The sequence below is a fragment of the Trichophyton verrucosum genome (assembly GCF_000151505.1).
Source record: "Trichophyton verrucosum HKI 0517 chromosome Unknown contig00702_1.f1.exp, whole genome shotgun sequence".
In the NCBI taxonomy this organism is placed as follows: Eukaryota; Fungi; Ascomycota; class Eurotiomycetes; order Onygenales; family Arthrodermataceae; genus Trichophyton; species Trichophyton verrucosum.
Genome location: NW_003315273.1, coordinates 17,804 through 44,416, shown reverse-complemented (window position 1 = coordinate 44,416; position 26,613 = coordinate 17,804). Strand labels below are relative to the sequence as shown.

Below are 26,613 nucleotides of genomic sequence, written 5' to 3'. Positions count from 1 at the left end.
CTAATTTTAGGGTTACACTTCCCCGCATGGTAGTTGAATTTCCGTAAAATGGTATCTTTAGGATCTGTGGTTCGTCCTTAAAAGTAAGACATACCTAACTCCTTCGAGTATAAATATACTAACAACCAAACAGGGGGATGTCCATCGTGCAGTATATCAAAATATCTGCCTGAGACGGACGTTAAGCTTCTGTGACCTTGTCCTAGCTACCTGATGTCTGCAAAAGTAATCACCCCAGTCAATACACTAACTGTTGTTAATAGCTGATATAACTCTTTTTCCAGCTACCAAATCCCACAGCAGGGTAAGAGGGCGTCGACGAAACATATGCACTGCCATCTCTTCCTAGGCGCAGTATCTAGAGAGTGCTCAGGACGTGACCCCAGCCTGCGGCCATTCGGCTCTAGTGGCCTTAAACCTTGGGCTAAATGCCTGTCTTCAACGTGCCTCCCTATTATTAGCGAACACCAAGACTTTGGGCTTTTCTCGTGGAGGCTAAGTTAAACTTTGATGCTGCAGCTTCGGGTAGAACTGAGTAGTGGTTGACTCGGTACAACTCCAGTGTCAGAGATTCAGAATGCATCTCACCGAGCGATACCGTCATCCGTGCAATGACATCTGTCAAGCGATGGCTGATCCTCGCTCTCTCAGTAATGTCAATCCAGCTGGGATTCTAGAAAGCCTGGTCCATGGCCTTCGATTACACCGCATTGCCATGTGCTAGCCTAGCTCTGGCTAGGTATGCATTGTTTTCTTTCTCCTCTCTCCCCAGACGCCACAACATGGATGTCTTACACCTTGATTTGGGGCTCTTCGGGGAATAGTTAAGAAGCTAGCTTGTTGGGCTGAAGAGGCCACAGCTTCAAGGCTGATGGAACTAAGTTATATGTCAGCCTCCCCGTATCCGAAGCGATACAATACCAAATAATACTCAAAGGATGTGATGTAGTTGAATTTAATACGTCCATAGGGATTAAAAGTTGGCACTAAGCATGTAGTTATAGTTAGTTTAGGTTGTTTTCAAGGCTTTCAGGTGCCAAACGAAAATCAGAAATTCCGGCATGATCATACAGCCGTTTCTACAGTAAAAACAGAGAGACTTCATAGTGTATATCTTTTGTATTATCAGTATCATATTTATTTGAAGGGTAAATACTAGCCAAACTTATCGCATGCGTATTTGGTGCACACAATTCCTCAATTTTCAAGAAAAAAGACAGGCAAAAACTGCGGTAATGCTGAGGGCATAATGGATCGAGGAAATTCGCTTGCTTAAAGGGCTTAAAATGATACGGAATATAGAAGAGAAAAAGAAAAAAGTGAAACGCTGCCAATAATGGATTGAACACATACAAAGTTGCAACAACTCGTCGTTTGTATAGTGCGGCGAAAGGGGTATATTGGGGAAGTACAGGTAGAAACACGAATGACAGCAAGTATTTGGGCGACATCAAGGCGTGATGAGGTCATAAACATAAACATAGAATATTCAGATCGAAAAAGAAAAGGATGGGCTAAAAATAGAAATATTGATGCAAGATCGGCTACTGATCCTCCTCATCCGTGGAGGGCTCTGAGTCTGCACGGACAACCTTCTCGTGGGGACTCAATTGGAACTGTAGCCCGTTTCCCTTCTCCATAACGGCAGAGGTTGGAGCAGGCGTTGACTGTGGTGGCACTGATACAGATTCATATGTCTCATCGCGTGTTACTTCGACCTCAGGTGCTGCAGCATCGGTAGAAATAGGCGCATGGCCTTGAGATACTGAATAGTGTAAAAAATCTTGTGTATCTACGGGCTGTTCTCCGTTTCCAACAGGAGGCAAACTGGGAGAGGCAGATGAAGTTGTATAGGAAGAGGAACTTGGTGTGTGTGAAGGGGATGGCTGATCCTGTTGTGTTGGGTAATCTGGTGAAGCTGGAAGAACTGAGAAAGCAGGCTCATCGGGCTGTGAGGGTATAGTGGTATCCTTTGGCTGTTGGTAGTCAGACATTGGAAGACCTGATTGCGTCGAAACGATTGTCTCAGCTGAAGGATTCTCATCAAGCAAGAGATCCAAGTCGGATGATGTTTTTTGCTCTTGAAATCTAGGATGCGAGGCAGAAGAATCTAATTGGGCTGATACAGTTTCCTGAGAACTGGCCTCAGAATACGATGCCGTCGGCAATTCTTGTATTACCGGCCATGAGCTTTCCACAATCTCTTCCGAGCTAACCGGTGGCTGAGACACTTCTTCTGCTCCGCTGGTAGGCATTGGCATAATTGAAGCCTGATCTAGGGATATGGTGTCGAGCTGCGGAATGGTAACATCCGAGGAGGAATGTCCAAAGAGGTGGTACGGAGAAGGAGTCAGAAGAGCAAGCAGAACAAGAAAGACGGTCATTATCGGGAGCTGATTGCCTCGACACACTATTCGTATGTAATCAAAGAGTGCTTTCCAAAGGTTGACATCATCCCTAGAGTACTGTGTTGATTTTGGGGTAGACGCTATTCGCCCTCTCTCGCGAGCCGGCGATTTAGCTGTTGGCTTTGCCTGTGGGGGTTCATCCAACCCATCAATTTGCGACTGAAGACGTGCTGAAGGGATCTCACTTGCTTTGGATTCTTGGAGTGGAAAATCCTTCACCTTGGCTTCCGGCCTCAACATCTCCTGAGCGAGTCTTTGCTCCAGCTCATTCCTCAGCTTCGTCGGAAGACACAACCCAACTTCCACATCGACTTTTTCCATCTCTTTCCAAGCAGCTGACCAAGCGCCCTGTCCCATAAGCCCGTTTGCAGCGTAGACTCTGACCTCCCATTTCTTTTCAACCCCATCACGATTCATGATGAGCTTTTGGCCGCAATCCTGGCATTTGTGTTTCACACAACCTGTTTCAGTGTCGTTATTTTCATCTTCATCTTCAGTGACTTGTTCATCCTCATCGGTATCATCCTCCCCCCCAATGAAATGACCATATGCAAGTCTTGGGCGAGTCAACCCCAGGGTTTCCAGCAAACGCTCCTCGAGCAAGTCATATGCCTCCTGGGGATGAGATATAAGGATTCCTCTGTCCCGTAGAAGGCCGGTAGAGCCGATCTTCTCTTCTAGTAATTTCCATCTAGTCCAATAAGCATCAGGTAATATCTCTTTGAGCAACTCTTTGCTTGGTGGGGGTAATCCAGGGGGAAGTGAGAGAGGGAAACACGGTGGAAGTAAGGTGCAATGAAGCAGAATAAGTGCATACTCCTTGCTCGGCTGGATTGGCTGAGGTGGACTGGCATGATATGACCGTTGATCAGAGGGAGACATAGGTCTTGATCTGAACGAAGCGTCTGACATCCTCGGAGATCCATGTTGACGGCCGCCCATCCGACCATTCCTTGACAGTGGAGACGAGAAATAGTTCCCATCATCCATACATCCGTCATCATAATAGTCCTCATCCCCCATCTGCATAGCCCGTACGGAGCTGGGGTGGCGAAACGGGGAGTCCAAGCCTCTCACATGCGGTGCATAGCTGTACCGCCCATCCTTAGCTATCTTTTTCTTGGAGCGAACTCTGCCACCAGAAAGGGGGCTTTCAAACATGGGATTCCTATCAGAAGCATTGGTATTGATATTTTGTCGATAATCTCCCCTTGAGAGCTGTCCACTTCCCGCTGGCTTGTTATTGGGGAATACAACAACCGATCCTGGTAGTGACGAGATCGAAGTACGTGCTGAACGAATCTCTCTCCCACCGCCTCGCAGGTCACTGACAAAGGACTTGTCTTCATCTTCAAACTCATCGTCGTACGGGAAATCGTCTATCTCTCCTTCTCCATATTCAGTGTTTCCAGAGCTACCTCTTGATCCTGGCTGTGATGTGGACGAAGAGCTGTATCTATATTCCTCGTTGGCTTGTGTAGGCCCACCAGTGCCATTCTCATGCGGCCCAGATCCTGTATCTATATCATCCATCGATATATCTGCTTCGCCCAGTGTTTGATTCTTGTTTTTCGGGCCTGCGGGAGCTTGTGTACAGGTGGCTTTGGCTGACCCGTTGTCCACTGGGTTACTGTTCGCCGCGGCGTCTATCTTTATCTTGTCTTCTGTTAATTGCGGGGTGGTCATCGTCGATTGGGAGTCGTAGAATTGTTCTTCACCTCGACTTAGAAGAGTAAAGGTCTGTAAAAGCGACGTAGATGGCGGTTCCGTAGGCCCGAGATCCCGTTATATACACTGTAAACAAAAGTTGGCAGCCGTCCTCGACTCAAAAAGGGGATGGATGGCTGCATACGTCAATCATCACCGGAAGGTCCTCGTAGATAAGCAATATTTTACACTGAAAACAATCTCACAAGTACGGTTGGGGGGGCGTCGCATATCAAATCTCGGTGAACATTTTGCTCGTGCTGATGATGTGTTCGCTGGTGGCTGGGATGTTCTTCGTTGCCAGGGACAACCACGCAAAGTTAACTTAACTGCAACAAAGTACTCCGTACGGATAAGAAGATCACTGTTGATTATGCCTGATTCATAGTGCTATTGAATATGGTCAATAAATATAATTACACACTATCAAGGAGAAAGTAGGAGAAAAAGGACAGAATTACGATGAGTAACCATAAGAAAAACCCGCTTATCCCTACTCGAAATGTAACCATAGGTATCCCGGCTCGCAGTGAGGAACGCTCATGAAATCATCGCTCATAAAACCAGAAAAACAATATAAGATGTACAAAGAAAAGTAGCCACAGGCCAGAACAAGGCTCAAATGGCACCCCTTAGCCTTAAGGGTCGCCGAAGAAATGCAGGACATCTTCGGGGAGATACTCCAGCCACGGCATGAAACCGCCTTCAAACGAGAATGGGAAACTCGCTTGGTTTTGAAGATTGTTCATGTCGATATCCTGAGTTTCGATAGTGAGGTTCTGAGCGTTCAAGGGTACATTGTCGTATCCGGGTATATGTGTATGATCTAGGGCGGCCATGGGCTGATTACCAAACGGAGATGGAGTGTGAAAGTTATACTGCGTGTTGCTGTCTTGCCGCAGCTGTGTTCCGGGCGAGACGGATTGCTGAGAGCGAGGTAGAGACGTGGACTGGCTAGTAAAACCTGGGCTGCGAGTTAGGTTGAGTGTGGCGCTGGATGGGGACTGTCTGTCAGGCTGGAGGTGTGAATAAGGGGGCGAAAGCGTGTTTTGCTGGGCTGGGGATGGGAGCTGGGGGGTTCCTCTTGGCTGGCTAGAAGTTTCATGGCCCTGGAAAGGCTGCAGTGATGGCTGGGTGGCGGCGATATTCGTGGACTGTAGATTAGATGATGGGGAGCGCTGAAATGCAGTTTGTAGTTGGGAGGTTTCTGGGTATTGTGCCGGAATGTCTGTTGAGGTCGTTGGAAGCTGATATAAAAAGCTCAAGTTTGGTTGGGACGAGTTGGTGGCACCGGTTAATGACCAGCCTATGGCTATTCCATAGTTAGTAACCGGGAACATCATTTGCACAGTACAAATACTCACCCCGACTAGGATCAATATTGGTAGACTCCAGACTGGTAGGGGCTGCACCATGAGGTGAGCCAGTTCGAGGCGAATCGCTGGTGGTTTGGGCGTTTGTGGAACTGGCTTGCGTCTTTTTCCAGGCCATAGCTAGCGATATATCAACACCGGCAGTGCTCTCCATTTCCTCTTCAGTATACAGCAAAGGATCCCATATTCCCTTGGACTTTTGGTCCAATGCCGTAAGAATGTATTTGGTGCCGGCCCAGGATTTTTCTAATGACTGCAGGGCCTTGTAGCAGCGCTGATAATTTTCCTTCGCTGCTGCAGCTAGTAGTGAGTGCTTAGGGTTGGAACTACGGTCTGGTGCTGTATCGCGGTCTGCTTCAGTCTCGGGGGGTTTCGACGGCTGGTTTGAAGATGCAGGTTTAGGAGGGGGACTTTCGGCCCTCGATGAAGGGACAGAGTAGAAGGCGCTCTCCATTAGAAATGCGCATGCGGCGATGTAGATGGGCTGACTGGTAAATGGGTTTCCAGTGAAGCTTTTGACATCTATCAGTTCGGCAAAAGCAAGGATATCGGCGATAGTTTTGGCGGAGGATATAGACAGTTCTCGACTGTTGGAAAACAACTGCTGTATTTTACCACTAAATGAATGCAGTAGAGTAGGCTGATGAAGGAGTACAATGAGAGTATGGAACCACTATTGAAGGTTAGCTTTTATTACGATATAAGTATTGGTTGGGGCTCTAGACTTACGAAGTGTAGGAGGATGAAGTTTGTCCCCTGGCCGGCTTTGACATAGGTCTGGAAATTGATAACATTAAAATGTAGCTTGGGAGACAGCTTTTGGTATATGCCTATAACTAGTCAGTATCACATATTAATCATTGGAAAGCAGTGGTTGGAAGATTACCAGTTAGGTCACTTTCCATCCCAGCAAGACGCCGAAGAACGTCTGGAGTGACATGCTTAACCTCCTTGATTGAGTTTAATAGATCCGTCATCCTCCCGTATAGATGTATGATTCTCATTAGTGGAGGATACGGAGATGGCCAGCCAATATGAAGTACTGATTCCGAATCTAGAGGGAAATGAATCTCAATGTCATCGTCCCGGAGAGTCACTGGCCGACCGGTCCCAGAGGATATCACTCTATCAAGGAAGAAGATACTCCAGAAAAGATCGACTTTTTCCCTTTCCTTTGCTCGTTCTGCTTCGACCGACTCTGTATCCGAATCCTTGGTATGTGTTTCATCTATCCGCTCGGTTGAGACAGATGCAGAGGCTTCAGGATCAACCATCTGACCGGCTATGACAGCCTTGGGAGTAAGACCAACACAGCCGTATCTGAACTTCATCCCATCAAGCTTCTGGATGCCTAGATCTTGCGCCATCCTGATCGATATTCCAAGATACATCCATAGACCGCTGTCATGGTTAGAACCGAATTCCTCATAGGCAAGGAGAAGACAGGCCTGGACGACAGCCAAAGTTGGACAGGCTAGTGCATCCACAACGGCGCACATAGCACGATGGGCAAAGGCCTGGCCATGATGGGGGTATGGAGCTTCATTAACGGGCTCGACGGAGAGCAGAGGATGAAGAGAGAATCTGGCAGCCAAGGCACATACTGCATCCACAAGGATGGGCGCAAGCTGCTTCTCCTTCAAGCTACAAAGGAATCTATCTCGTTGGAGGAAAGGAAAGTTACAGCCTAGAGGAGCGAAGAAGACCTCACACAGATGGGTTACGATTTCACTGTTGGGAAGCGGATCGTCAGGATCATAGAAGTGTATGCTGTTCGAGTTGCCAGGTCCAAGACGCGAACCTCCAGCTCCATGAGCCGTAGTTGGATCTTGAACAGACACCGTTGAATCTGATGCTCTGAGTTAGGATTAGCAGTTCTCAGTAACTAGTATCAGTATGTTGCTGCACAACACACCATTTGAGAGTGAAGGATTACTCTTGCGAGTTTCCCGAACCCGAACAACCTGAAGTATTCCGCTCGTTAGAATTATGCCTTTCTTTCTGATGTACTTGGGGGATGTATACCATCTGCTTGAATCCCGGAACGATGGCCGTCGGCCCAAAATACCTGAAGTACGGGACATGGGTTCGGTGGTTCGATATAAGGGCAGACCGTGCTATATAGTGGTATTCCATCAGCATAAACCGTCTTCTTGACCATGGACTGTATCAGATATAAACCTACTGCTCTCTGGGCTGCTGATAGCTGGCGCAACATCCTCAACATGTATTTCTCGCTGAGAATCTTGCGCTTGATCGGTCACGTCTGCAGTTCGTCTCTGCTCGCGATGATCCGTGTTGGGAACCGGAACACTGCGCCCAAGCACCTCTGATTCTTTTGCCTTCTCCTTTGGGCCGTCAGGTTTCCCAGAAGCCTCCTTTCCCTTCACATCTGGCTGTGCAGCCGGTCGAGTGGCAGGGGGGGCGGCGGCGGCGGCGGTGGTGGTGGAGGATGAGGATGCGGCCGGCTGAGCGCTGGCAGGGTCACTGTATCCAAGACAAGTGTGCCCATAGTCCGTACACGTCTTGCAAACTGTTGATAGAGAAGAGACTGTTCAGTAAAGGTATCCTTTTGACAGTACATCTAGACGCCGGCGATGGTAGTTCTATACCTGGCTGTTCGCCCGAGCACCGGCTCTTGCGCTTTCGACATGTCCGGCAGCTAGACAGAGAGACAAAGGCCAAACGACGGTCAGCAGCAGTCCGGACAGACCAAGGGCAAAACACAAGTAAAAAGGAGCACTCACGCTGCGATCACTCTGCGCCGCTTCGTCTGCGGCTGGCCATCTGACGACACGAACCTGATCGGTCTTGGGAGTGAACCGCCTGGCCGTTGAGAGGGCGGCTGGCTCATCTCCGGGTCATGGGCTGTCTGCTGCACTCCTGCGCACCTTGGAGACAGTAACCGACTGCGCAAGGCCCCGAGAGGTTGTCTATGTGTCGATAGTAGGACGAAGCGAGCATGGCCGGGGAAAGCTGGGGCGTTCTGGCGGTCGACCTGCCGGTTGGCTCGGGGCAGGGGGGAGGTTTTTTTTTTTCTACGGCCAAGTCTGCGCCAAATAGTCACGATGCCAGCTTTTTTGGTCTGTGCCGGCGTTCTAGGCCGAAGCATCACTAATCTGGAGACAAAGGGGCTAGCTAGCTACCATTTCTTTTTGCTCTACTTCTTTTTCTACAGAGACGTTGAATACGAGAGTGGATAGCCTGTGGTTCATTGTGTAAAGCGTCGTTTTTTTAGCTATGGTTGGTTATATAGAGGCTTTTTATTTTTGCCTCACTGGTTAAGGGGTTGAAGGGGGTTAACCAAAGTAGCTCCTTCACCGGCCAGTGAACCTCGCCTTCTCGTTATACGGACAAGATGCAGATGGTGGTGATGTCCTGTACTCCGTAGTCCCAGGAAGTCGTCGGGATAAGAGGAAGTGCGGAATGCTGGAGCGAAGAGACAGGTCGATTTTTGTGCCATTCGTATGAGTGAGTATATTATTGTTATAACTGTTCGCGGCCAGAGAGATGGAAGACAAATCCCCACGTCTTCTCCCGCTAGATGAAGATGGAGAGCCAGTGACCTTGCAGCCCTCTGCAGATGCAAGCGGAGACTCCGGCAGGAAACCGGCATCATCTCCACCAGACCCCAAACTCTCCCCGATAGCCAAGCGCGCATGGAGCCTGGTAAGCGAGGCCGTGCAGCGGCGAGACACCCTTAACGAGGTTGCCCGGGAACGGTACCTTAGCGCAGAAGCAGCAGGCGTCGACAAGCAGCAGCTATGCCAGTATCAGGACGAGGAGTTCAGGCTGCGATTCATGTGGTCAACTCTTATCGACAGCTTTCGGATGCACTGCAATCTTGAGCCGAGCTTGAGACCATCAGAATATGAATTGGCCAGAAAAGTCGCAGAGAAGATCCTGTTGTTCCGAAAACGGTCGTTTTATAATCGATATTCCTTGATCTTTGAGCGCATAAAGGGCAGAGGGACGCTGGGATATCAGTCGATACCAGACACGTACGACAATGACCTGGCTGATTATTGGAGGGGGGCGTATATGGCCATTCTCAAGGAAAGGCAGTATCGCGAAATTCCAGCCAGATTCGCACAAATTCTGCCCTCGACTCTTCTCCAGATGGCGTGTGACCACCTAGGTATAAATCCAAAGAGATGCTTTGACGAGATCCGAGATTTTGTCCGACAGGGACGGTTTTCTTCGGATATTCTGTCTCTGGTTAAAAGGAAACAGCTTGACCTTCTCTGGAGACAGATCACAGTCGATATCAGGGAATTTCCGTTCATCTTCTATCCGCACGAAATCGAACATACCAAAAGGCTCATGATCGCTAACACCCTGTCCAGGATATTAAGCAGATGGTGTAGCTACACCTCTCCCATCGACTACAAGGAGACTCGCCAGTACCATGAGGACGCCAGGATGTTGAATGCCACGGATGGCATAGGAGGTATGGCAGCTAGGAAACGAATAGCCGAAAGCATTGCCAAATCGATATCTGCTAGTGATCCCAAGGATCGACGAAAGCTTTTCGCAGACCTTTTGTCCAAAGAGCTCGTCATTGTTGAAGCTGCTTTAAACACAGCGAAGTTCGAGGCAGGTTGGATGCAGAAGAGTGCCGAGCGTTGTACGCTCCTAACTGTCGAACTGAAAATGATGCTCGACCTCATCCGCGGTGATGAGAGAGTCGAGATATCACAATTTAGCATGTACGGAGAGCAAAGCTGGCCACTGGTCGACTGCCTTGGGGGGACTCCTGCCCATTGGAAACAGGAGAGGTATAAGTTGTAAAAGGGGTACATAGATGATGTTCCGCCCCTGCTTGCTCTGTTTCTGCTTGCTTTCTTTCGACTAGTCAAATGATCTCCACCGTCTCTTTTTCTCAGGGTATCAGCAGTGGTATGTCAATTCGGTGAATTGTCTTCCATCTCCTCCATATTACATATTCCTAGTAGCTGTGCTCAGCTGCTAGATATGAACGTTGTTCAACGTAGCCTCCCACTTGTTATTCCCTTGATTAATAAGAGATCGCCTCAAAACAAGTAAACATCACTTATAATTCCCAATTCCTCATCCACTCTCGATTATACCAGTCTTCCAATGCAGCTTCATCTCTCCGTTTGTCCTTTTTTGTCTCTTTTCTTCAGTTTTTGCCTCTAAAGGTTTTGATATGAAACTTTCACGTGCAATCAAGGCATGAATGAACCTTAATCTTATCAGACCGAAGAGCCTCCTTTCTAAAACGAATCCATTAAGGAAGATGTGAAGCAAATATAAGAAGAATGGATAGCATGAAAGGCGGTTGAAATCCTGTCTAGTTGAAGGGTGAGAGAAATAGCGCAAGGTCACATTCACGGGTGATTTGGTTGGGACTCAACGTCATCTGGGAAAGTGCTTGGAGCATCCTCATCACTGTTATCAAAGAAGCCAACAGGCGACCCAGGGCAGGAAAAGAAACATCCTGATTCTGAGCTTGGGCTGTCTTGACAATCTCCTCTGGATATCTGATTTCTAGTGAGCAGGGACGGCATAGAACCAGCCTCGAGCAACTTTTCCGGGCAGATACGAGACTTCGGCTTCGCGGTTTTGACATTGTTGATTGCATCTAGCAGGTTGCCAAACGCAAGGGTTAACTCCTCTGTCAGGTCAGGCCTTTGATGCAGGCGGCTGCTGAAGTCTCCAACGATATAATCCTTGTCCTGCCTCGATCGCAGATGGTCCATACTCGAAATAATTTGCATAGTCTTGACATCCGCGTACAAGGCAACTGCCTGGAGTAAATCCGGTGCCTTTAGACGTGGACAATCCGAATACTCATGCCACCTGTCCAAGATCAAGGACAGGACATTGTGGCTGTTATAAGTGATGGCAGTTGTCAAGGGGGTGGCTCCCTTTATCGAGATGTAGTTGATATCTGCGCCATACTCAAGAAATAGTAACGCGAAGCTAGAGTTATCGGTCCGGGCAGCATGTATTAGAGGTGTGTCTCCGTCTGTACCGCTTGAATCAGGGTCAGCCCCAAAGTCCAGCAGGTTCTTCAGCAGAAGGATATCAGTGGCATTGCGGGCTGCTACATTCAGTGGCGAGCCCTTTTTCACTCCTGGGGGCATTGGAGGGTCTGGATGGGCTCCAGCCTCGAGTAACAGCCGAACACATGCCGTGTAGCCTCTTGCAGCTGCATTTGATACCGGCCCGGATATCTGTACATCTATGATGTTTGGGTCGGCTCCGTGGCTTAACAGGGTAACAACAGAATGGCTATCCCCTCGTGCCGCCGCCCAAGCCAATGGAGTCCGGCCCATAGAATCCTGAGCATTGATATCTTCCGGATGGAGTTTTATTTCCTCTTCTAAGCTCCGAAGTGACAAACCAAGAACAATACGATGTGTCTGAGTGAAGTTTGACTCGTCGATAAAGTCGTCATAATGGCCACCTCGAGCAATTAGTCGCAATGCATCAGTGCCATCTTCGGGGAGGCCTCCTTCGAGAAGAAAGTGGCAGGCCTTTATCCGAGGGCTATTATCCGACGTGGCTATGGGCCTGTAGTCCGGATCTGCACCTGCATGGAGAAGAAACTCGCAAGTGGCATATTTCTTTCCGTAGAGCGCCCAGCGGAGAAGGGTATAGCCTCTTGCAGGACTTACATCTCTGGGAGAAGCCAGGCCATTGGCAAAAAGATACTTTAAACCTTCTATATCCCCAGCCAATGCAAATTTCACACACTGCGCGTCGTCAGGAACGCTTCTAAAAGTCTGCAGCTGGAAAAGGAGACCAGTGTTGGCTTGATACCCTGCCTGCATACGGAGAATGGTTGAGTTAAGTCCCATGGGGAACCAGTATTCCATGCTAATCTTACTCGCACGGTATTTGGTACAGGTATCAACATCGCAGCTCGGTGACAGATAGGGGATCCCCGAGCATCCAATAAACAGTTGTCCTATAACTCGCCCAAAGAGGCCAGGAGAGGCCCTCCGTAACTGTGTATGGCAGGCACACGTACATGCTCGAGCACATCGAACTCGATACGGGGTAGCCGGTCCACTGTAAGTGCTTAACGCACCAGCTCTAGGTATAGGGGCTTTCCTTGGATGGGGGGAGTGTCGTCTCGCAGCAACGATATTGTACAGCGGTCCAACCTGGGTGAACTGTTCTTCCTTGACTTTTTGTGCCTGGGAACGTAGCAGCTCTTCAACACGGGCCACCCGCTTGTCTACATGCGAAAGACTGCTGATCAGCTGGCCTTGCAAAGCAATGTTTTCCTGGGAAGATTCCCTAGTAATAATGGATATGGCCTCCAACAGAAGACGCATATCGGTCATATCTTGTCTGAAAGCGAATCAAATCAAAGAAGCACAGATCAAACCAGGCAATAGAGAGTACATACGAGTTCGAAGCACCAAGCATGATGTTCAAATCACATTTGACCGACCTGATTTCCTCCTGCAATCCCTGGAGCCTGGTCTTTTCCTTGCTAAAGGCTCCAAGGGCAAATGGAACCGCAGCATCTCGATACGCCGTTCGCAGTCGGCCTACAATTTCTTGCAGCTCCAACAGCTTGACCTCTGCCTGTTTTACCAGGTGTTGAAGAGACAGCCGGTCACTATCGACTACCGCTGTCCGCCTTTCTGTGAGCGAAGCGAGCTCGAAGAGAACGATCTCCAGATCAGCGACTTCGTTGTTCAATGCATGGAGGCGCCCGGGAAGGCTGCGGCAGAGAGACCTCAGCTCAGTGAAGGCCGAGCATATCTTGCCTGCGACGGTGCCAACGGCGATGATGCTTGCCGTGACCGAGAGAGGGTCCATCTTTTTATTAAACAGTGGCCAAAGATGAAACCTTCGCAACTGGAATCGGTGCCTGTTCCCACCAGTTATTGCCCACATCCCCTGATCTTATTGGAGCGACAATTCGTGTGTAAACTCCGGGCGAATCACAGGCGGCGCTGTCTTTTAAGCGCCAGGGGTGGTCTTAGCGCCGCGGGTAATCCCGGCCGGCCGAGACGCGGGTGTTGACTCAACCTTGCGGTACACAGCATCCACGGGGGGTCCTTTGAACAAGACTGGCTCCTTAACTAACGATAGTCTAAGATCTCGTGCTTTAACTAGTTAACGAAGTGTTTAGTGGTTTGCTACATCCTAGAACCTGCAAAACCAAGGTTGCCATGAAGTTTGAAGAGGAGTTCCTGTCACTTCAGGCCGCAGAATGGAGACCAAACTATCTTCCCTACAGACGGCTGAAAGCTATGCTGAAGTTATTGGCCAAAGGAGGGCATCCGCCGTCATATAAAATTAACCTGAAAGGTACGTTTGACCTTGCGGTTGGTGGAGTGAAAATTTGCGTGTTGTCTGACTTCATGCTAGATTTTATGTCGGCTTTTCGCTGTGCTCTTGGTAAGATAAAGGTGTTTGTAGATACCCAGTTGACTACACTCAAGGGTAAAGAGAGCATTGTATTGGAGCCTTATAAACGAGTCCGTCATGGGGCAGCGTCATTGGCCGTGGATGATGAGTACTTGATATACGGTGAACTCCTTGAAGACTACAACAGGTTACACATGTTCATTAGATTGAACTATGAGGCCTCTCAAAGGATAAATTCTAAAGCCGAAAAATTACAGAGGATATTTCAAACAACACCATATTGTGGACTCGATGGCCTTATTGAGGAGCAAGCAGTTTGTGAAAGGCAGTGTTTGACGGAGGTAGAGAGACTACAAAGAATGATCAACAGCACGAGGCAAGGCAGCAATGCTCTGTCTACTTACAACTTGATGAGTCTCTCTGAGGAGTGTTCTAACGCCCGGATTCTCCTTACTACTATCAACAATGATATCCTTGCAAACCAATCCATCAATTTGAGCAGTTTATTGGGAAAGCTCCAGCGCACACCAGGTATTTCCAAGGACATAGTCGACGAAGTTTTTAACACATCTTTGACAATGTCAATCATATGCCGGTCTTGGTCATGTACTACAGCTTTAATCGAGGACCACCCTGCAGAGACAAGATCTTTGGTCAATAGTAGCTGGCTCAATGGTCTTCTCTTGGCTATATTCCGACATTCTCGTCTAAGCCCAATATCTTCCCATGAAAAGGATGCACAGATGAGAGAGGATTTTGACCCTCAAAACTTATGTATGAAATTGTTTAATCTCATACTCAACCATGCCGGGATAAAGGCCAAGGATCTTTTAATCACCCCGGATGCTGCCGGAGCGATTTCTCTACAATATAGTGCTCAAATTGGACTCCCGGTGATTTGTGACTTCATCATAAAGTATATAGAACAACTGGGAATCTCACCAAAATCGGCCATATTGGCTGCAAATACAACAGGTATAACGCCGCTCCAGTGGTCCGTTGCACGGGGGCATGTTCATGTCACTCGCATATTCCTGGATGCCCTATATGTCGGCATAGATGAGGCCAGCGATAACACACCCAATGACCTGCTAGCTATCGCCATAGAATACCAAAATGATGAGCTAGTCCAGCTTCTAGCTTCCAGGTGTACTATGATCAATCAATTCTCTAGCAATGGAGAGACATGTTTGCATGTCGCTTCCCGGGTTGGTAGGAGGGACTATGTTGATACAATTTTGGAAATTACTTCTCAACAAAATTCGGCAGTTGATGTCCAGGAGAAAACTTACGGATGGACACCATTGACTATAGCCAGCACACGAGGATATCTCCCAATAGTTGAAGCTCTCCTTCGCGCTGGTGCAAATGAGCTACTATCTGACTATCAAGGCTGGACAGCAAAGGATCACGCAGCGTTTAGGGGTCATTTTGCACTTTTGAATAGGCTCAAGACGAACAAGACTATAACACCAACAATCAAAAACCCTTGCATAACTACATCACCTCCTAATCTCATGGGTGATACCGCATATCTAATTGTCAACCTAGGGTCAGTGCAAAAGGACAGAGAAATCAGCCCCTTTGATTTGGATCATGCTTCAACGATGTCAAGTCACATGTCACCTGAAAGTGCACTGAGTCTAGAAATTTCCACCTCCAGGGGTCCTGCTCATATACTGAGATTACCCTTTTTAAGGGATCTGGTTGATGATATCTTGATTTTTCCTACTAGCGACCCGTTGGAAACTAATCTTGTGTTTAAACTTCTCAAGAATACTTCACATTCAAGTCTGGGCAATACACTTATTGGCAGCGGTGTAGCTCTTTTATCAGGGAAAAAGGATGCGAATATTTCCCATCATAAGAGCCTGATTAGAGAGAGCACCGTACCGATCTTGGAGAAGGAAACCATGGAGCTGATAGGAAAAATTACATTTACATTTTTCATTGCGACCCCTTTCCTAGATTTGAATACTCGATCCTCAAGTTTTGAGTATCTAGAGAAAACTCGATCAACACAGTTAATTGGACATCGAGGTAAGCCAGCAGCATTTACTCGTATGGCCTTTTCTCACACGCATTCCAGGTTCCGGGCAAAATACTGCAGACCGTGACTATCTTCAGCTAGGGGAGAACACTATTCAAGTAAGAGATACTGCTAATTCAAATAATCTATAGCGTGTTAACCAACTGTCATAGTCATTCACGTCTGCTGCTAACTTAGGGGCATCTCACGTTGAGGTATGTATTACACACCAGCTTTTGATCTATGTGAACTTAATTTGCTGATAGCTCTACAGTTTGATGTACAGTTGACAAGAGATCTTATACCAGTTTTGTACCATGACCTGTCTCTAAGCGAGTCAGGAACTGATGTTGCAATCCATGACTTGACATTGAAACAAGTACGCGATCCGTTTTCCTTTATGTCACGACCTCTGACGTATCTAGTTCATCCATGCTAGCGATATGCAATTATCGTCGAAAAATGACGCCGATAATTCCAGATCACGCTCTCGATCTCTGTCTCGAAACCACAAAGCAGCGGAAAACGAAGCCAGATTAAGAATGAAGCATACGTTATACTTTTCTAATAATGGGTACAAACCCAATACACGGGGCGACTTCATTCAAATACCCCTTGCAACTTTAGAAGAGGCTTTGCTTAATGTACCCGAAGAGGTTGGATTTGATATAGAGCTAAGTATGTCATCTCCGCACTATCTTCCTATAAAAGAATGCTTACAATGGCCACGGTAGAATACCCCCGTATCCATGAAGCGCATGCCATTGAGATGGCCCCTATAGCTATCGAACTTAACACATTCGTCGATACGATACTCACTTTGATAACCCGCTACGCCGGCTCTCGCAACATAATACTTTCATCCTTCACCCCTGAAATTTGCATTCTTCTTGCAATCAAACAAAAGGCATACCCCATTTTCTTCATTACAAACGCAGGAAAGCTGCCTGTAGTAGATAAGGAGGAACGAGCCGGAAGTGTTCAAGTTGCTGTCCGCTTTGCAACCAAATGGGGCCTGGCTGGAGTCGTTTTTGCTTCAGATGTGATAGTGATGTGTCCGCGGTTGGTGAACTATGTCAAAAGCAAAGGCCTAGTTTGCGCTACTTACGGCCCATTGAATAATATTCCAGATAATGTCGAGGTGAGCTTATTATATCCATTTTCTTTATTATTATCCAGTGGTTGGTCTATAAAAATTTACTAATTGCTGACGGCTGGATTGTAGTTACAAGCCAAGTCCGGAGTCGACTTGCTCGTGGCAGACAGGGTTGCCCTAGTATCTAAGACTCTAAAGGGTTTAGAATAATTAAACCATTTAGAATAGTTTTAGTACTGGTAGTCTCCGCTACAAAGAGTGTTGATATCACTGCACAAGTTCACTGAACTCTTGGATAGACTATGGCTAGCCTTAAACAGAAGACATAACTCTTGGGATATACTATGGCCTAGCGGTAATAAAGGGTAAGGGTTATGATAATAAACAGGCTATATCCCTCATTGAAATAAACAAAAAGCGTCTGGATATTAGCTAACTCCTAACTCATATCGAGATATTAAGTAACATAAATCATCTCGGTCAAAAGAAATAGACAGGTTCGGGAAACCCTCTAAGCTTGGCTCTCTCGCGTAACTGCTTTGGTGATGGCATCATCCCCCACCATAGTTCATTCAAATCGCCTATAAGAGGTATCTCCCGTGGCTTCTGTCCTCCCAGTAGGTGGTTGAACCCCTTGACTTTACGTGTGAGCCTGGTGGGCGGGGTTATCGCCATTTCAATCTCCGGCCAGAATGTGTCGGGAATAATCTCAATAGGAACCTTGAAGACAGATTGATACCAGTTCTTCTCATGATGGGGATCGTAGGGGTCATACGGCTCCTCCTCATCGTCCCCATGGGGATTCTCTTCGGTTGATTCCATGACGACAAGTAGGAATGGCGCATCATCACGCCAATGGAACGAATCGAGGTTTGGGAGAGGGCCAGACAGAACTGAATCCACAGACTCGGAGCAAGTAGATAGGAAGAGGTCATAGCCCATACCGGCTGGCACAGCCCCCTTGACCTTTCTATACCATTCACGAAGAGTGTCCTCGTTGGCGCCGTCGAGATCTTTGTCTTCAATCCAATGAAGGATAAAATTCTTCCGTGCTAACGCAACCTCCTCGTACTCATGCCCTCTATGGTTCTCCACTACACGGTCGAAGGCGATATTCAAGGTTTTCTGGGTTCGATCCTTGAATTCCACCCACATCTCCTCGTTATCGTAGAGGGCGGTACGGAATGCAACAAATCCCCAAGAGTGGCCATTGGAGTATCGCTGCCGTGATAATTTGAGGTATTCCGGTGCTTTATATTCGGGTGGAGGAACACCCGCATCCCGCAGCTGCTGGTCCTGACGTCTCTGATACTTTCGCCTCCTGTAGACTGACAACCTGCTAACTCCCTCTTCCCCGAGTACTTCCTTCAAACCGTTGAACATCCTGATTTTTTCGTCCTCGGATAGAGCGGCAAGATTCGCCTCGGGGTCACTTAGACGTTCCCAATTCCATCCTTCAGGCCAATACGTGCTGGAAGCATCCGAGAACGGCTCATCATTATCGTCTGAAGGGCGGGTTTTGCTGTCAAGACGCTGGGGTATATCTGTTGCCATGTTGATATGCACCTCCTGGCCACGGAACATATTCAAATTGAGGTTGAAAGTTCATCTATGTTGCTGCCTGGCCGCTTGGCTCGTTAAATAACTAGCTAACTAGTAAAAGGTATAAATATCACTGCCTAGCCCATAGGATTTCATGGCATAACCTCTTACACTTCCTTTATTCTTGAGTTTTCAGGTCCATAGCTTTGCGGAGTTTTCTGCATTATGACAGCTCTTCAGAAGATCCAAGTTCGGTCCAAGAGGGATGATTGTAAGAGATGCCACCCACCCCGAGTCATTCTTTTCTAATATGATCTAGCTCTTCTGCTGGACTGTTCGTGGTCTTTTCTCCGGTCACCACCGGCCGGGAGTACCTGGCAGTCCATAGACATTATCTTCTATCATTCAGCTTCGTCTAATATCAATATTCCTCTGGATAATTTTGATGATATCTATGTCCTATCTGATTGTGCAAATTCATCTCAAGAAATTCTCTCCGAATGTCTTGGTTCAACAAAAGCGTTGCAATTCATCTTGCAATGCCTTCTCACTACAGTTACATCTCAGGGCCATATGTGTTTGGCAAAACTCATCTTTCCCCTACAAGAGGGGTATATTGTGCGCTCTGATATCGTTCCCTTGCGCCTTCGGGATTACCAACATGTTGAAACAGCAGTCTCTTTTGCAGAGCCACTTAGGATATTTGAAAAGAGTGTAGCTCTGGATGGAGATAAAATAAACAGTCTCTCAGAGCTTTTCTCAGCTGCTGCTGCTGGACTTATTCTTAATTTGAACCTAGAATGCGAGGAGAATATGGGATTGGAAGCAATCTCGTTGCTTGTTGAGTCAGAACTTGAGAACAGATTGTCCCTCTCATGGATACTACCGGGAACTACGCACCGCAAAACACTCGTCCTTGTTGACGCAAATACTGATCATCCTGACCGGGGCGGTACTGGATCTGGCTTCTATCTTGCGGCCATGGAAGTTGGAGTTAATATTGTGGTCATGGATAACGCTGGACACTGGCTTCAGGGGCCCGACTATGCTCACTGGCGCGAGGCCTTTATTCCCACCAGATTGACCAACCCAGTCGAGGAGAACTTAGCTGACCACATCACGGAATCGTTAAGAGCATACGGCAAGCCAGTGGATGGCATAGTCACTTTTGCTGACACATACTGGCCGTATATCGCCAAAGTTGCACAGCAGTTTGGGTTGCCAACTTGTGCACCTGAGGGGTTTAAAATAGCCACAAACAAGTACCTAACAAGCAAGTTTGTTGGTCATAATGCTCATCTTGCATGTAGCGTTGATGAAGCTCTTGATATTGCCAACAAGCAAGACCTTCAGTACCCACTCATTGTGAAGCCATGTGACGGATGGAGCTCAGAAGGAGTTTCTCGCGTTGATTCACAGGAAGCCCTGGCTCTAGCCATTAAGTCAATCGATGCATCCCGCCACGGAACCGAATTTGTTATGGAACCATACTGTTCAGGTCCAGAATTCGACGCTAATTTTGTCTTACTAGACGGAGAAGTCCTTTTCTCTGAAATATGTGATGACTTGCCCAGGTCAGCGGATATCAATGGCTCCAATGGACGAATAATTACTAATTTCCATGAGTTGGATATCGTATACCCTTCTGCGTTACCATCCCTGGAGAAGGACGAAATAAAGAGCGCATTCTTGGACACTCTGCTCAAGCTAGGCTTAAAAAATGGCATTATGCACCTTGAAGGTCGAGTTGAGAACTCATCGGTTGAGTATACCTCTATGGATGGTGCTCTCGAGTTGACGCCCGTTGATGGTAAATCTATAAATCGAAAGCCAAACCCCTGGCTTATAGAAATTAACCCACGCCCACCAGGCATGACAGCTTCTCAGATAACTGAATCCACGTATGGTATTGAATACTGGGCCATAGCTGTGCTTAGTGCTGTGGGCGATAAGGCTCGAGTACGCGCTCTATCACAGCCCTTCAAGCACGGAGCCCAATATACTAGTGTCATGGTCTTTGTTCCTGCCGATTATCCGTCTACTTGCGAGGGTATATTTGACTCGGATGACATCTGTGCCGACTTGATAGCACGAAGGCCAGATCTAGCTAAAAATATCAGCCGGTGTGCATGCTTCATTAAACGGGGCCAGAAGGTGCCGCATCCAAACTCCGGTCAAAATACTTTTATGGCCTATTTCAATGTCTTTTCAAGATTGGGGAGAAAAGAAGCGCTCGATATAGCTCGGCAAGTTAGGAAAGAGATCCATTATTCATTTATTTGAAATTGAGACGTTCCTGTTATTTGTTATCTGGGAGTTAGAATAAGGGATAATTTCTTGTCAACCAAGGGTAAAATGCAGCCTTGTTTCGGTTAGACCCTTCGGCCAAAATAACCCATGACTGGGTACCTTAAGAAATGATTCAACATCCGTATAGCATACATTGTGATTAGTTTCTCCTATATAAAATATATGTTTAGTTAGTAAATTATCTAGACAAGTTATTTTAACACCATCGTTCGAACTCTGATAACTCTATATTAATTTCCAATGAGGTCATGGTAGCCGCGAAGAGAACAGTAGCCCACATACTGGTTGTCAACGAAGAGAATAGGCGCTGTATGTAGGGTGTGCTCGACGTGTACATCCGATACTACCCCGGACAGAGGTATCTTCACTTTAAAGCGCCATCATTGTGGGATTATATGTGTATCACAGCCTGGAAAGGACTAATTTATAGTACATATGTCACATATGTAGCTATTATAAGACCTGGAACAAAAAGCTCCGTACTTTGGATGATAAAGAATAGTAATGAACCATGGGTATAGATGCACATAGATGCACAGGGGGTTTAGCCGTTTCTTTGTTTCGAAGTATGTGGCCACACAAACACCAAGAATACATACTCCGGACCTGCTCCACAGCAAAAAAAGTCAGACTGATTGTCCCTTGTGGCCGAGTCATAGTTTCAGGGGTAGTTATGACTAGATAGATAAATGCTGAGTGTTTTGAGAACTCTGATAATTAGTTACTCTGTACGGAGTACGGCAAGAGATAATATTGAGCCAAAAAAAAAAAAAAAAAAAAAAAAAAAAAAAAAAAAAAAAAAAAAGCCCAAGCCCAGTGGTGCAGTCTCATTGGAATTAAAATGCACTTCCTGATGTCAAACTGATCTCTCGCCAGAAGATATCGACAGAGCTTCGCGAAGTTTGTGCCCATATTTGTTTCCCTTGTTTGAGATGTCAGCCTGGAGTCGTTGTTTGCGACGTTTAACTAGCGAGTTAGCGCCAAGACTACAACTTGGTAGCCGCGGTGGCATTTTAAGTTTCATAGTTGGAGCTAAATTCTAACGTTCCTATTGGACGATTAACGACTTGCCTAATTTAGTTAGATTTAGTTAGTTTCTTCCCCTGACAAACTCTCTTCCATATATTTTTCATATTTCTATGTGCTTCCGTCAACAACTCCAGATGCCATTATCCTCATCGATTCCGCCACTCAGGGCTGTACAGTATAAGTTTTGCTCGGTCAGCAGATATAGCAGGCTTTATTACCTTCGTTTAACCATTACGAGGTAATCCGTGGGAATGTAGGTTCCAGGGAAAAAAGGGGGTGCGAGGTGTTGCATTTCAAATTCATACCGAGATCCCTCGAGGGCATGGATATCTAGATGTTGCTTGGGAGGCTGTTCCAATGGATGCTTCGTCATTTGGTATTTTCATCTTCAGTGATATATACCACTTCATGCCGTGGATCCGCACATCATGAGACATCACGTACATTAACAGTCCTTATTTTGGCTGTCAGCCTGATTTATCCTGATGGGAGCAAAGCCATGACACCAAATACTGAGAACTACCCTTCCTCCCATCAGCGACACTATCACCTACTATTCATATCGGCATAACTGGCCACTGCCATGTATCGACTAACTAAATATACATATCTGGACGCCGTATCTGTCCATGGATCACTAGCACTACCACCGGGCGCCGGAGGGCCTTCTCCCGGCTTTTACAGGTACAATTAGAACCCTATTTTGAGTTCTCGTCTGGGGGGCTATTCATGTCTGTCTAGGGAACTCATCCGAAGTCATAGTGCAGTTGAATTCCTGATGACAAAGTGTGTGCGGTTTAGGTACTAACTAACAACCATGATAGTCAACTTGGCAGAGACAACTAATACTCTTTCGACGAATAAGTCCAATTTCACTCTTTTACTCTTGTATACACCAACAGCCGCTCAGTTACCAAGACTGGGTATTTTACAACAAGATCATCGTTGGCGAATCTAGCTACGTCAGCCCTATAGTAAATTGACCAGCTACAGAGCTTAGGAAACTCGCAGAGTTTCCTTGCAAGCTTAATTTTGCCCAGAGACTATGTATGTGAACCCTTGCAAAACCTTCAAGATGAAAGCCAGATGCTGGCGTGACATCCCGAGACAAACTCGATGCGGACCTCATTCGCCTTTGCAAGTTCACTTGAAAGTGCGACTAACTGCCCAGGAAATTATACAAAACTACTTCAAACGCCGCTGCGGGGACAGCCATCGATGGACCAATATAGGGCTGGAGACTCCAATGAGATGTCCGGCTACACAGATGCTAGACGGCAGAATTGGAGGGATATATTAGTGCTAAAAGAGATCAGATATCGCATTACAGTCCCATCATTCAAGTTGAGGAGAATAGATGGTTTAAAAAAAAAAAAAAGGGGGGGGGGCTTACCGACCATGGCTGTCTAGACTTCTGGCCGATGGAAAATCAATCCCGGGGAAACGGTAGGTAGCTGACAATGAAGTGGCCCAAGGACAGTGTATCTACGATAACTGGCGGCTCAACAGCTTTCTAGAACCTTGGTTGAAGCGTTGCCGGTAATTGAACAAGTTAAGCTGTGCCGTGAGCCAGCTGAAATGATCATTCCACCCTTCAGATCTGCAGCAGGCGCCAAACCAACTGATTTAAAGGGATAACTGTGCAAGAGAGCATGCTCGCAAGTGTGTTTCCACTACAACTCAGTCGCCAACGTCGGTAGATGCCTATGAGAAGCAGAACTATAGTTATTTCAATGCATTGATGTATTTTAGTTTCATTTCATCAGGCAGGTAAGTGGGAAACCAACAAGGAAAACATTCGGTTATTTTATAATTCTAGATCTACTCCAGGTGACTACAACCGCCTACTGGGCTCTCGGTTTGTTAACTGTATACCTACATTCTCCCATTTTAATAAATTATAGATATCTTCCATCTGGAAGTTGTTCCTAGTAACTAACTACTACTTGGTTAGTTTTTACTCTGGGAAGCTAGTTAACCAGTCATAGCTATGTCCTCTGTGGAATCACATACCAACAAATATACAAACGAGGCCACAAAAGAAAGGAGAGAATAATAGGGCAGCAGCCCGGAAGTTACGACAAGGTAACTCTGTGGGATCTCCAACCGTAGATCCGGAGTGGTACCGCCGTTCTCTCTTTGTTCAAGCAGCCGTGGCTTGTATACCAGCGACGGGCAACAATAAACAAGGAATACAACGAGTGCTCTTCCTTTGTCAACTCCAACGCCCGTTTGATGAGCTGTGTTATGATTGATGACTCGATGTGATGCTGGTCCAGATTAACCGAACAGGGACAGTGATGCGCTCTCTGAACTTGGCCCCTGGCCTGCACCCGCGCGTCCCCATGGCCGGGGGGATGAGGAGGTCTCTGACTTTCCTGCTTTTTTACCCCTGCTCCCATCCCTTGCGCATGATGGAGATTGGCCCGCAGAACGCATGCATCTTCGGAGCATCCCAGGAAGGACAAAAGCGCCTTGTCCTGGCCTATTACCCTACCCCCTCCCACCCTTTGACGTACTCCGTGCTCCGTATGTAGTCGTATCGAGCTGGAAAAGAAAAAGGTGAAGAAGACATGGAAGAAAAAGAAGCGAGTATCCTGGCCCTGATTAGTTCCTTTTCTGTCATTGTTACCGATCCCTACCGCAGGCCTTGGTCGTTTTGTCCTCCTTTCGTACCTGTCTTTTCGTCCCTTCTCAGGCTCTGACTCGTCGCTGTCTTCTGGAGCTTCCGGGGATCTCTCTGCTGCCATCTTCCACCACAGGACCACAGAGTAAACTTGTCTCATATTCACTCGTTTGACCTTCTCCATCTCCGAGTCTTTCGTTCAACGCGCCCTCTTCTTCCCCACCACGGTGCAGACTGCTAAACCCTGCTGCCGATAAGAAACTAGCCCTCTGCTAGCCTGTGAATACGACCAGATACGCACTGCTTTCAGGCCCTGAGACTGTTCTCTCCTCATATCCGCTTTCTTCGTCTGGCCCTCTCCGGACAGCAAGCGAGTGCGCCAGCAGCTCTTTTGTGCGCTCCAGGCTCTCGCTCTCTCTCGATGTGATGACGGCCGGTCAAGATGGCTCCCCGTAACTACTCAGAGTTGGGCAGGTCCCTCGGCCTGCTGGGAGATCAATTGCCATGGTACTGGAAAGTTGTCTCCGTCGGCTCAGCGTGGTCTCTGTTGACCGGGTATGTGATGTGTTTTCTTTTCGTTCTGATCTCTGCTGCTGCTGTTGAAGTTGAGGTCGAGGTTGAAGTTGAGTTTGCCTCCTTTTGGCCGGAGCCAGCGAATGCTAACGACATCCGCTTCTTCTGCCGCGATGTAGCTTCATCCTCTTCCCCTTCGCCATGGAGCCAAACGGCGCGGAGCTGGGAGCGAACAAGAATGCGCTCCTGGGAACCGCCGTCATCCTCCTTACACTTGCATACCTTCTCAGCGCGCTCTACTACGTGCGGTGGCGCAGGAGTATCTACCTCTTCAACTCTCTCTTCTTGTATGGGCTCCTACGTATAAATCCATTGCTGGTATTTGATGTCATGCAACATCACGCTGACTATATGTACATACAGTGCCTGTTTTACATCTTCCATCCTAGGAATGTTTAATGTTGTTATCAATATCCTGGTGCGCAAACTGCTGCCAATGAGTATGCTGTCCACCATTATCGTGGCCATCTCTTGCGTTTCGACAGCTGCCTATGGACTCCTGGCCTTCTACTTCTCCGACTACTGGCTGACCGTGACCTGTTCACGGCAGCGAAGACGAGCGCGAACTCGAGCTGCCAGTGAAGTGGCTCCCGATGACGCAGAGCTGCAGAGGAGACAGCTTTTGCGCCTCTATCTACGTCCCGATAGAGCTCCAAGCGTGGAACTATCGCAGAGCACATTCCGCATAGACCTTCCCGATCCCCAGTCCATCGCTGGCACAGAAGAGGAGATGCTCGTCACTCCTCCGCAGAATGCATACGAGCGATCTCTGCATTCTGTCTCTGCCCCAAGCAACTACCCTTTCGAAGTGCATTCAAGCCCAACTTCGGCTTACAAGCTGAATCCTCTTCGATACTGGCAGCCCCAGCGCAGCCACCGAGACCAAATGCGCCCCCTAGCAGAGTTGATCAGCTAGGATGGGCCGCCGCATTCACTTATAACGCTGCATGAGCGAAACGAACATTTCTACTGCCGGGGAGACTGCTATGTTTCCAGTTACCCGGAACCATGTACTACCAGATATTCAACCTTCTTTATTTCTTCTCTACACTCGGTTAACTACTTTCTATCAAATACACTGCAGAAAGAGGATAGGGGCAACCAGCGTACTACTACGGGGCGGATCTCAATTATTCTTCCACTTCAACCGGCATCACCCGATCGGAGCTTACATGGAACGGAGTCTTCCCAATTCGTCTTTCTTCATCAATTTTACACTCTAACCATACATCCTAGGCACGGTTAGCTATTTTCCTTCTCCATCTATACTTATACTTGGATTTCATTTGTCGGCGGGCAACGGAGGGGCCTAGTGGCACCATTCTCTAATCATGTGGAATTATGGATATCAGGACTATACGGCTTTTATTTCGAATGTGAAGATTATTAGATGAATATGGATAGGTGTATTATTTTCCTTTTGCTTTTGAATATATATCTACCAATTCCCATTCCATCCCCCCTTACCAAACGTGTTCATTACGGGTAGCCAATTCGCCTCCATGCTATTATCCTGCCGTATTACTACAGGCCACAAGTCACCAACAGTTACTTATATAGAT

The 26,613-nt window shown here is 47.3% G+C and overlaps 8 protein-coding genes across 8 annotated transcripts; 4 read left to right on the top strand and 4 right to left on the bottom strand.

Annotated features, from left to right (window-relative positions):
- Positions 1-1,544: 1,544 nt before the first annotated feature.
- TRV_06412 (uncharacterized protein) lies at positions 1,545-4,094 on the bottom strand (the record flags this gene model as incomplete). Its single annotated transcript, XM_003019492.1, has 1 exon — positions 1,545-4,094. The coding sequence occupies one exon, from the start codon at positions 4,092-4,094 to the stop codon at positions 1,545-1,547; it is 2,550 nt and encodes an 849-aa protein (XP_003019538.1).
- Positions 4,095-4,753: 659 nt separating this feature from the next.
- Positions 4,754-8,072, bottom strand: TRV_06411 (C6 transcription factor, putative; the record flags this gene model as incomplete). Its single annotated transcript, XM_003019491.1, has 7 exons — positions 4,754-5,427; positions 5,480-6,161; positions 6,218-6,318; positions 6,375-7,337; positions 7,404-7,556; positions 7,674-7,975; positions 8,023-8,072. 7 exons carry the CDS (start codon positions 8,070-8,072, stop codon positions 4,754-4,756), a joined length of 2,925 nt encoding a protein of 974 aa, XP_003019537.1.
- A 926-nt stretch (positions 8,073-8,998) lies between these two features.
- Positions 8,999-10,279, top strand: TRV_06410 (uncharacterized protein; the record flags this gene model as incomplete). Its single annotated transcript, XM_003019490.1, has 1 exon — positions 8,999-10,279. The coding sequence occupies one exon, from the start codon at positions 8,999-9,001 to the stop codon at positions 10,277-10,279; it is 1,281 nt and encodes a 426-aa protein (XP_003019536.1).
- Positions 10,280-10,839: 560 nt separating this feature from the next.
- On the bottom strand, positions 10,840-13,291 carry TRV_06409 (ankyrin repeat protein; the record flags this gene model as incomplete). The annotated part of the gene is made up of 3 exons (XM_003019489.1): positions 10,840-12,425; positions 12,549-12,814; positions 12,873-13,291. The coding sequence occupies 3 exons, from the start codon at positions 13,289-13,291 to the stop codon at positions 10,840-10,842; spliced, it is 2,271 nt and encodes a 756-aa protein (XP_003019535.1).
- A 356-nt stretch (positions 13,292-13,647) lies between these two features.
- TRV_06408 (uncharacterized protein) lies at positions 13,648-17,079 on the top strand (the record flags this gene model as incomplete). The annotated part of the gene is made up of 5 exons (XM_003019488.1): positions 13,648-15,886; positions 15,957-15,994; positions 16,150-16,254; positions 16,301-16,553; positions 16,610-17,079. 5 exons carry the CDS (start codon positions 13,648-13,650, stop codon positions 17,077-17,079), a joined length of 3,105 nt encoding a protein of 1,034 aa, XP_003019534.1.
- Positions 17,080-17,451: 372 nt separating this feature from the next.
- Positions 17,452-18,555, bottom strand: TRV_06407 (uncharacterized protein; the record flags this gene model as incomplete). Its single annotated transcript, XM_003019487.1, has 1 exon — positions 17,452-18,555. One exon carries the CDS (start codon positions 18,553-18,555, stop codon positions 17,452-17,454), a length of 1,104 nt encoding a protein of 367 aa, XP_003019533.1.
- A 183-nt stretch (positions 18,556-18,738) lies between these two features.
- Positions 18,739-20,796, top strand: TRV_06406 (uncharacterized protein; the record flags this gene model as incomplete). Its single annotated transcript, XM_003019486.1, has 2 exons — positions 18,739-18,784; positions 18,902-20,796. 2 exons carry the CDS (start codon positions 18,739-18,741, stop codon positions 20,794-20,796), a joined length of 1,941 nt encoding a protein of 646 aa, XP_003019532.1.
- A 4,124-nt stretch (positions 20,797-24,920) lies between these two features.
- Positions 24,921-25,967, top strand: TRV_06405 (uncharacterized protein; the record flags this gene model as incomplete). Its single annotated transcript, XM_003019485.1, has 3 exons — positions 24,921-25,105; positions 25,171-25,338; positions 25,415-25,967. 3 exons carry the CDS (start codon positions 24,921-24,923, stop codon positions 25,965-25,967), a joined length of 906 nt encoding a protein of 301 aa, XP_003019531.1.
- Positions 25,968-26,613: the final 646 nt, after the last annotated feature.